The 10,684-nt window shown below is 38.7% G+C and overlaps 1 protein-coding gene and 1 non-coding gene across 2 annotated transcripts; one reads left to right on the top strand and one right to left on the bottom strand.

Annotated features, from left to right (window-relative positions):
• Positions 1–3,548: 3,548 nt before the first annotated feature.
• LOC112185133 lies at positions 3,549–4,685 on the bottom strand. Its single transcript, XM_024323345.1, has one exon. The coding sequence runs from the start codon at positions 4,683–4,685 to the stop codon at positions 3,549–3,551; it is 1,137 nt and encodes a 378-aa protein (XP_024179113.1).
• On the top strand, positions 4,186–4,289 carry LOC112191130. The gene has a single exon (XR_002932848.1). It is a non-coding gene; the product is annotated as a small nucleolar RNA R71 (small nucleolar RNA).
• Positions 4,686–10,684: the final 5,999 nt, after the last annotated feature.

The raw sequence follows: 10,684 nt of genomic DNA, 5'->3' as shown, positions 1-10,684 counted from the left end.
CCCAAGACTTCTTCATAACAAATATTCCCCCATGAATGTAGATTACTGTGGTAAAATTTCAGAATGTATTGCCATGTGGTTGGGCCGGAAATGCTGCTGGACCTCTTACAGGTCCAGTTTTCCAGTTTTGCTTCTGTAGAAAATTGGGCTGATTGTTTGAAGGCCTTCCACTCATAGTTTGCTCTGGCACTCTTCATAAGAAATGATCCTTGGGCTTTCTAGAATGAATCTGGAAAGTTTCAACTCATTTGAAGTTCGGATGGTTAGTCTGCCACTCCTCATTTCTTGTCTAGCTTGCTTTCTCATTGGCTCAATTTCTCCAAGACACGCTTTCTCAGGCCATAATACTCATTTTAGGGCCAAACAGCTCATTTTATCATCATCTACTCCAATGTACCTAAAAAATAGAAATTGAGTTAAAAATCGATTCGTTAAGGAATTAACTAAGCAAAATGTGAGGAATTAACTATTAAAATACCGCATTAAAATGCTCCTATCAGTTATTGCTGCTGTAAATATTAAGGAGAGTCCTAGAATGATTCCTCAAGATTTTGGGAAGATTATTAAGGCTTGAAAATCATTTAATTACGCACCAAGTAGAGTAATCCTCAAGCAACTAGGGGAGGCTTTCAAAGCAGAATTGGAAAAGGAAACTTTGGGGTGCTCCACATATATATAGAGTAGCAGAACACGTTGCAAACTAACCACCCTACAGCGCCATCTTCAGCCCTAAACCCTAGCACACAAAGTCTTGAAATTCCCAAGTCCTCCAAGAGCAAAAACTGTGCACACCATCATCCATCTTCATCAAGCCTTGCCGTGTACCATCTTGAGGGGGGTTCTTGCGTTCAAGGCTACCTAAAAGTGAATTCGTGGCTCTCATCTTCTGCCCTTTACTGTTTTTATTTTCTTGTAATTCAAACTTATATGTTTCTAGTTGTGAATTTTGAGACAATGTGTGGCTAATCTACTTTTGTTAGGGGCGAGGTTTGAAGCCCCTAAGATATGTTTTTGACAATATTTTGATTCCTAGTTTCGTGATTGCTTTGTGGTGAAATTGTTTATTTGGTTTTGGTTTACAGATAACTCTTGCATGTTTATGTTTTATGAATGCGCACATAAAATATTATGATCATGTGAGTGGGGCTAGAAATAGGTATTTTAATCTCCTAAACGGTTAATAATGCTTGTTTCAATGGTAGTAAAACCTATAGGACAATAGGTGAAACCAAATAAAAAGGATTGCATACTAGGTAGGCGTTCCACACTAGTTTTGCATACTTGTTTCGATCAAACTTCCACACGTGATTAATGCTTAGAATGAATTGTTGATAGGATAGCGTTCTATAACTTGATTGTTTATTCTAAAGGCTTAGTAATGGTGCGTTCATTTTGCTTAAGTAATCTAGGGAAGTAATAAGAACTCACGCATGCTTCATGGTTTGTTCTTGATTGAAACCTTTTTCATGACTTAGTAATTGAAACTAGGATGATAAATTTGTCTCAAGCATATTTTGGTGGTGGATTTCCGAGTTCCTAACATCTTCATCATTATCTTTCAAAACCCTAAATTCAAAATCGTGTTCTTTTCTTTATTTTCTGTTTATTTTCGTTAAAAACCCAAAAACCCCAAATCAGTTTCGTTTTTAGGATTGCAGTGCCCTCTTCTATCCCTTCTCTGACCCTCCATCTTTCTTTCTTCTTTTCTAGTGTTTGACGTTTTCTTTAGTTTAGTTCAGATTTTTGTTATTCTTTTTTATGTGTTAGTTTAGTTTAGTTTAGTTTTCTTTTGTGTGAATTATAAAGTTACCCTCAATCCCCGGCTTGAACGATCCCTGCTTACTTTATATTGCTAATGACTACATCTTGCAGGGTTAAATTGAGCGTCTATTTTGGGCGTATCACGGGGTCACTAAGCTTAGGAGGCAACCTCCTTTGAAGTACGGCCGACACTTGCTCACTTAAGTATATATCTTCATTCTCCACAAAATTTCTCTTATTAGTGCACATGTCCTTCAAGCATTTTGCATAGGCCGGTACTTGCTTGATGGCATCAAGTAATAGGATATTGATGTTAACGGACTTGAATAGCTCAATGAACTCTTGCTTTTGTGTCTCCTTCCGCTTCTTTTGATCTTGAACCCTCTTAACTTGTGGATAGGGAAGTCTAGGCTCCGATGAGTTTAAATCAAGAGGTGGAGAAAAAGTGAGACTCCCTCTTGAACCCCTAAGGGTGGTAACCATCCCACTAGGGTTCTTAGCCCTCAAGGCATCGCCTAGTGTAGAATGGATCGGTCCACTCCTATCCCTAGAATCCAAAGGTACATGAGAATAGTCTTTCTCCTTATTACTTCCCCTTGATGTTGTTCCCGATGCTCACTAGATGACGAAATAGGCGGTGAACCATTAGAACTCAAACCCGAGGATGAACCATGTGTATCAATAGAAGTAGATGAAGTAGCTTCCGCCATATTCCTCCCCCCTTGATGAAGATCCCTAGGTGATCATAAAGGAGTAGTGGGGCCAAAATGCACATGCTTAGGTGGTGCAGATGAAGAATTAGAGGCTTGAGATTTTGAAGATATGGAATGAGATAAAGAGGCATTCCTTCCTTGTGCACCTCCGGGAAGTACATTTTCTTCCTCTCCGGCTTCCTTAGCCACCCCCTTATTTCTTCCTTTTGTATACAAAGTCACATCACCCACTCCAATTCCTGGGGGTACATTTTCTTCCCCCCGGTTCCCATCCTCCTTTGAAATAAAAGTACGATGCATATGCACATTATCATTAGCAACATGGCCAAGAGGTACATTTTCTTCCCTCTTGGCCCCATATGAATGCAACACATTATCATCATCATTATCAGTGTAATCCTCAACTAACACATGATCATCATCATTAGAATATGAAAGTGAAGAATGGGAATCATGTATAGGGGTGGAAACATGTGTATCATAAGAATGTGATGTGGGGTAAGTGGGAGCATACATGTCATCATGCACATTCAAAGGAGAGTTAGAAGATTTAGGCATGCGTACCTTATTGTCATAAACCCTCCCACTTCGAAGTGTAGTAATAGCCTTAGCTTGCTCATGTCTCAGATTTTGATCTGGTTGTGTAGGTAATGCACCATGTGGACGTGCTCCAAGCTCTTTAGCTAATTGTCCCATTTGGACTTCTAGTTTTCCCACACATTGCGCAAGTGAGCTTTGACCTTGAGCAAGAATATTAAGAGTTTGATCGGTCTTCACTTGGCTATTTTGAAATCCGGATGTTGTGCTTGCCTATTTTGAAATCCGGGATGAGCATTTTGTGTAGGATTAACACCTCCAAATGATTGGGAACTTTGACCAAACCCTTGAGTATCATGTGGGGCTCCTCCATAATCATATGTAGCACCAAATGATGGCCCTTGGCCTTGAGAAATTGTAAGTAGATGCTTGCTGCCCATAATGATTTTGTCCACCAAATTGTGTGTTTCCATGACCGTGAGGACCAAAAGATGAAGAATTAAGGCCTTGATTCCCTCCATATGAATGAGAACCACCTTAGTGTGCATTAGAGGACCCTCCACCATCTCTCCATGAGAAATTTGGGTGGTTACACCAACCCGGATTATATGTACTAGAATAAGGATAATTTCGTGGTGGCCTTTGATAAGAATTAATAGCTCTAACTTGCTCCTCAACAAATTCGGGAAATTGTGAAGCCAAGTGACAATCATGAGTAGAATGATGAGGAGACTCACAAATCAAGAAAAGATGTGAAGAAGCAACACTCTTGACATGTGAAGAAGACGAACCACTACCCTTTTGCACTTGAAGAAGCATCTCAAATTTCTTGTCAATCTTTGCTTCGAGCCTCTCAAGTTTGGAATTTATAACTCCATCATGTTTATCAATATGAGAAACATCATACACACCTCTACCACGAGGCTCCATATCAACTCGTCCTCTAGTACCATATGCATGTGAATCTCGGCCTCTAGATGTGTCATCGTCTCTACCTCCTCTTCTTCTTTGATGATTATCCCATTGACCGGATTGGGTAGCCACTTCCTCACAAATATCCCAAGCGGCATTAGGACCTTTCTTTAGAAAATTTCCACCCGATGCATTATCCAATCTCCTTCTATCATCAATAATCAACCCATTGTAGAAAGATTCGCAAAGAAACCACTTGGTGAGTCCATGATGAGGGCAACCTAACTCAATATCCTTGAAGCGCTCCCATGCATCATAAAAAGTCTCATTATCCTCTTGAAAGAACTTAGTCAAGCTATCCCGCATATAAGTAGTCCGATGATGTGGATAATAAGCATTCAAGAAGACTCTTTGCATATCGGCCCAAGATAGAATAGATCTTGGCTTAAGCTTATGAAACCAAGTGCGTGCTTGATCTTTCAAAGAAAATGGGAATAATCGAAGCTTCAAACCCTCCAAAGTTAATCCTCCCAAGTGCATAGTGGAACATATGGCATCAAACTCAATTATACGATCATAGGGCCTCTCACTAGCCATGCCATGGAAAGTAGGGAGAATAGACAACATGTTAGGCTTGATCTCAAAGTTGGCATTTGTCGGAGGAAGCACAATGCAAGATGGAGCATTTATAATGCTAGGACATGAATAATGACTCAATGGAATCTCCTCCTCATCTTGTGGTCCTTGACGCTCATCACCCATATCTACTACTCGAATAGGAGACCTAGAAGGTGCTTGTGAGCGATGTCTTGGTCTCCTAACTCTCCTTGTTGGTCTTCCTCCAGGTAGTCTTTGCAAAACACAACCACTTCTCAAATTGATAGGTAGTAGAGTGTCACTCATATACCTACGAAGGATTAATAAGAAATCGAGTATCTCAATAACAAAAATATAAGCAAGATAAGCACCAATTCAACCCACAAAAAATTGACGAATAATTAGAGGGGTGAAGAGAGAATTAAACACAACTAGTACTAAATTTGACTAAACTAACCGAAGAAGAAATGAAAAAATAAAATAAAATAAAATAAAATAAATAACAACTAAACAAAGAAAGAAGAGATAAAGATAAAAATAAAAATAAAAATAAAAGTATGCAAAAAGTTATCCAAAATGCCAATTACCAAGGGATTAAGATCCGAAGACCCTAATCCCCGGCAACGGCGCCATTGACTTGGTTCATAAACTCGCGCAAGCGTACGAATCGTTGTCATGTAAGGGAAGTATTAAAACCTTGATTATCGTACCTCAGGGATTAGGTGTTGAACCTAACCGAGGTAATTGGCGCTAGAGTGACTCAAAAGCATACAATGAAAAAGTAAAAATAAAAATAAAATATTCACAAAGCACCAAGCCTCGGCAATGCTCGGCTTAGCTCACACTAAGCCTAATCAAAGCCACTAACTTGTAGCCCAAATGAGTTATGCACAATGGAAGGTAGAATTTTTTTTGGAAGTTTTGAATAGAGAATTAACTAAATTAAATGCAAACTAAAATAAAAGCAAACAACTAATTATCAAGCAAGAAATTAAATTTGGATTTTCAAATTAATGGGAACATGAGAGTGTCGGGTGATTCACACTAACTATCTTGCAAATATCGATGTCAATTTCACAAATGCATGCATTTCCTATATGTGTTGAGTCCCGTATCTAGTACCGGTTAAGGCTACTAAACCAATTATCCTTTCAGTGTATTGACTATGCCGGCTAAAGTAGGGGTCATCATGGGCCGGGCTAGGGCCGGCCCTACCCTAAATTTTAGGGCTTAGGGTCGGACCGGGCCGGGCCTAGTCAAAGTCAACAAAATTTAGGGCCGGGTAGGGTCGGGCCAGGGCTTAAATATGCTAACCCTTACCCGCCCGAAAAGCCCGATCCGTTAGGGCCGAAAGGGCTGGGTCGGGCCGGCCCTCAAATAGGGCTGAAATGGGCCAAAAAGGGCCTTATTTTGTTTAACAAAAAAAAAACATTATTTTTTTCTTCTCAAAATATGGCTTAATGGTATATTTTGGTGATAAAAGACTCATTGTTTTTTATTGAACATATTTTATATTAATGTAATACTTGTAACTTATAACATTTATTAATCTTACTTAAGGTGGTTATATTCAATTAACTATCTATATAAATCTCCCAATATTAATTGTTGTCTAACAAAGAAAATAGAAATTAAAGAAAACAAAACTTATGAAATCAATTACAAAGAAAGAGATAAATTGCATATTATAGAAAAAAGAGAAACGTAATTAAAAAATAGAAAAAAAATATATGGCTTATTCGGGCGGGCCAAAAATTTCGAAATGGAAATTGACCAATCTGACAATGCTCATGGAGGGTAACAAGCCTAATAAACTAGTTATACTACATTACAAGGCATATAAGGATTATGTGCGATCCAAAAATTTTGAAATGAAAATCGACCAATCTGAAAATTCTTATATGTTTATACAATAGTGATAGGTATTGTGTAAAGAAATTAGGCCGATCCGCCGTGAATAAGGCGTCCAAAGTAGCGGTCAACGCTTTGCACAAGCAAACTTCCCTAAGGAGAGAGGCACCATGCGCGGACAAACGTTGCGGAATTTTGACATCCGTAAGTAGACCCCCTACCCATGAGAGTGTGGGAGCTGAAAGATCGAAAAAAATGAATTGCCAAGGACCGATTAAGAGCATATTTGTTTTATGTTCTATTTAGAGTATTGAGTTGACCGGGTAGATCGAGGTCCAACCGAAGGCGGAAATTGCTGAAATTTCTACCACTAACATATATTCATATGAAAACAACATCCAGCGGTTCATTTTAAAAAATTCCATTTCGTCCCCCATTTTGCTCATGGAGGGTAACAAGCCTAATAAACTAGTTATACTAGATTACAAGGCATATAAGGATTATGTGAGATCCAAAAATTTTGAAATGAAAATCGACCAATCTGAAAATTCTCATATGTTTATACAACATTGATAGGTATTGTGTAAAGAAATCAGGCCGATCCGCCGTGAATAAGGCGTCCAACGTAGCGGTCAACGCTTTGCACAAGCAAACTTTCCTAAGGGGAGCGGCACCATGCGCGGGCAAACGTTGCCGAATTTTGACATCCATAAGTAGACCCCCTACCCATGAGAGTGTGGGAGCTGAAAGATCGAAAAAAATAAATTGCCAAGGACCGGTTAAGAGCATATTTGTTTTATGTTCTATTAAGGGTATTGAGTTGACCGGGTAGATCGAGATCCAACTGAATGCGGAAATTGTTGAAATTTCTACCACTAACATATATTCATATGAAAACAACATCCAGCGGTTCATTTTAAAAAATTCCATTTCGTCCCCCATTTTGCTCATGGAGGGTAACAAGCCTAATAAACTAGTTATACTACATTACAAGACATATAAGGATTATGTGCGATCCAAAAATTTTGAAATGAAAATCGATCAATCGGAAAATTCTTATATGTTTATACAATAGTGATAGGTATTGTGTAAAGAAATTAGGCCGATCCGCCGTGAATAAGGCACCTAACGGAGCGGTCAACGCTTTGCACAAGCAAATTTCCCTAAGAGGAGCGACACCATGCGCGGACAAACGTTGCCGAATTTTGACATCCATAAGTAGACCCCCTACCCATGAGAGTGTAGGAGCTGAAAGATCGAAAAAAGTGAATTGCCAAGGACCGGTTAAGAGCATATTTGTTTTATGTTCTATTTAGGGTATTGAGTTGACCGGGTAGATCGAGGTCCAACCGAATGCGGAAATTGTTGAAATTTCTACCACTAACATATATTCATATGAAAACAACATCCAGCGGTTCATTTTAAAAAATTCCATTTCGTCCCTCATTTTGCTCATGGAGGGTAACAAGCCTAATAAACTAGTTATACTACATTACAAGACATATAAGGATTATGTGCGATCCAAAAATTTTGAAATGAAAATCGATCAATCTGAAAATTCTTATATGTTTATACAATAGTGATAGGTATTGTGTAAAGAAATTAGGCCGATCCGCCGTGAATAAGGCACCTAATGGAGCGGTCAACGCTTTGCACAAGCAAACTTCCCTAAGGGGAGCGGCACCATGCGGGGACAAACGTTACGAAATTTTGACATCCATAAGTAGACCCCCTACCCATGAGAGTGTGGGAGCTGAAAGATCGAAAAAAGTGAATTGCCAAGGACTGGTTAAGAACATATTTGTTTTATGTTCTATTTAGGGTATTGAGTTGACCGGGTAGATCGAGGTCCAACCGAATGAGGAAATTGTTGAAATTTCTACCACTAACATATATTCATATGAAAACAACATCCAGCGGTTCATTTTAAAAAATTCCATTTCGTCCCCCATTTTGCTTATTAAGAAGTTAACATTACATTGGTAAAAAGGTTTCAACTCGACCAATTGATTATTTTTAGTTATGTTGATTACTTGATTTATTTCAAAATTGGTATTACATGAATATATTGTCCAATTTGAAATAATAGCTTTGTAATTATTACAGTTAATTAGTTAACAGTAATTATTGGTAAATATTAAAATACCCATAAGATTATATTAAAACGGCGGCGTTTTTGTCGAATTAACGGTTAATTCTTTAAAAAAAATTATTTTTTTCTTCTCAAAATATGGCTCAATTTAAAAGACTCATTTCCTAATATGGTAGATTGAAATAATTTTCTACACTTCCATAGTTTTATTACTTTTATACATATAACACATGTAATAGAAAATAACAAAAATAAAATATAAATTTTAGGGCCGGGTTAGGGCCGGGCTTTAAGGGCCGGGCCTAGCCCTTACGGGCTCAATCGGGCCGGGCCGTAGGGTAGGGCCGGGCTTTATTTGTGTGACCCATACCCTACCCTAAATAAAAAAGGGTCGGGCCGGCCCGCCCTAATGGAAGGGCCGGGCCGGGCGGGCTTAGGGCGGGCTTAGGGCCCAAGGGCCATATGATGAGGCCTAGGCTAAAGCCACAATCAACTCTCTAATTTGGGCATTACGCCTATTAAGGCCACAATATCCAAAATTAGAGGCCTAGAGAGCAAGATAATAGAGACTCAAGCAAGCTTAGCTACAATTAAGCTAGCTAATGGTCACCACACTTAAATCCTAGATGCCACAAGACTAATAAGTTGTCAATTTATCACTCTATTCATCACAATTGCCCACAACATAATTTCAAAGGGTGACAAAGCCTAGAAACATGCTTCTAAGGATCAATAAATTCGGATTTAAAGCATACATAATGGAAATTGCATTTATTAAAATTAAAGCATCAATATTTATATAAGATGAGTTAGGGCTTCACAATCCTAACTCCCAAAATTGAACTACTCACAACCCATACAAGAATCTATCAACAAAAGTATATAAAAATTATGAAATAAATAATAAGGAAGAAATGGGAGAGTTAGCTTGGTCACTTCTAGCTATGAACTAGTATGAATTAAGCAATTTCTTCACCCAACTACCCAAATTAAGGTGTGGTACTCTTGATGATGATTCCCTTAAGGCCTTGAGTGAGTCCCAAGAAGATGAAAATTAGAGAAAAGAAGAGAGTGAGTGGTGATGGGTAAGAGAAATGAGAAAGGATAAATAAAATGGGGTGGTGGTGGTGTGTGTTGCGACACTGTTGGAGAATAAGGAGAAGAGAGGATAGGGAATGGGGTATATAGGGTGGCGGTGCAGCTCCTGTTGGTGTGTGTCTTCAGAGGAAGAGATAGGGATTAATATATATGGCTGCAAATGTGTGAAGAGATAAGGAGGGTAGGGTGCACGTGGTTGGTCACAGAGAGAGAGAAGAATTGGTGGGTGGTATTCTCACCGTGAGAAAGAGGAAAGGAGAGATAAAAGTAAACTGCCACGTGGCATCTTGCTAGTGGCCAAAGAGAGAAAATAATTAGATAAACTAAATGGAAAAGAAAGAGGAGCACGTGGATGTGAACATGATCAATTAATCAAGCCATGCTTAATTAATCAAACTAAACTATGCATAATTAATCAAAATAATGATTAATGAACCCAAGTTCCTTTTTTTTCCTTCCTTTTTCCGATTATAAAGCACATCCGAATGTATCAACTTGGAATAATTGGATTCGGTTTCCTCGCTCATGTTGGCCATGCTTGATTGAAATTTACTATCTCGTTCTTTTGTCGGAAACTCCAATTTGCTCTAATTTCGCACAATTTTCTCTCGTTTCTGCAGCTCCGCTTATTTTCTACAAAATAAATAAAAGTTGGATTAATTACATACTAATAAATATGAGGATTACTTATTTATAGTGCTTTAGATATAATTACACGAGAAAAATTCAGCTACCGTCCCCAAACTATTCTGCCAAGGCCAATTTGATACCCGAACTCTCAAAAGTATCAATGTGATACCCAAAGACCTAAATTGGCATCAACGTGATACTTCCGTCAAAAAAATCAAACAGTTCCGTCTGTTTGCTGACGTGGCAAATAAGTCAGAAAAAAAAGAAAGAGAAAAGACCAAAATGACCCTGATGTTAAATCTCATCACCAATTTTTTTTTAAATCTTCTTCTGGGTCTGCTTCTTCTTCGGGCTCGGTGGTTGAGTGAACGACCGACACCAGCAAAGGCTCACACTCTCTCTCTCGCTCTCTCTCACTCTCTCTCTCTCTCTGCCGAAACCAGCAACCAAAACAGAGCATTCATTCTCCAAGATGGTTCTCGCTCCACAGGAC

The sequence above is a fragment of the Rosa chinensis genome, chromosome 2 (assembly GCF_002994745.2).
Source record: "Rosa chinensis cultivar Old Blush chromosome 2, RchiOBHm-V2, whole genome shotgun sequence".
Taxonomy (NCBI): Eukaryota; Viridiplantae; Streptophyta; class Magnoliopsida; order Rosales; family Rosaceae; genus Rosa; species Rosa chinensis.
This window is presented reverse-complemented; position numbering and strand designations above follow the sequence as displayed.

What these genes read in the sequence shown, in the direction of transcription:
- LOC112185133 (XM_024323345.1), bottom strand. Translation starts at nt 4,685, where the DNA reads ATGGGTGATGAGCGTCAAGGACCACAAGATGAGGAGGAGATTCCATTG.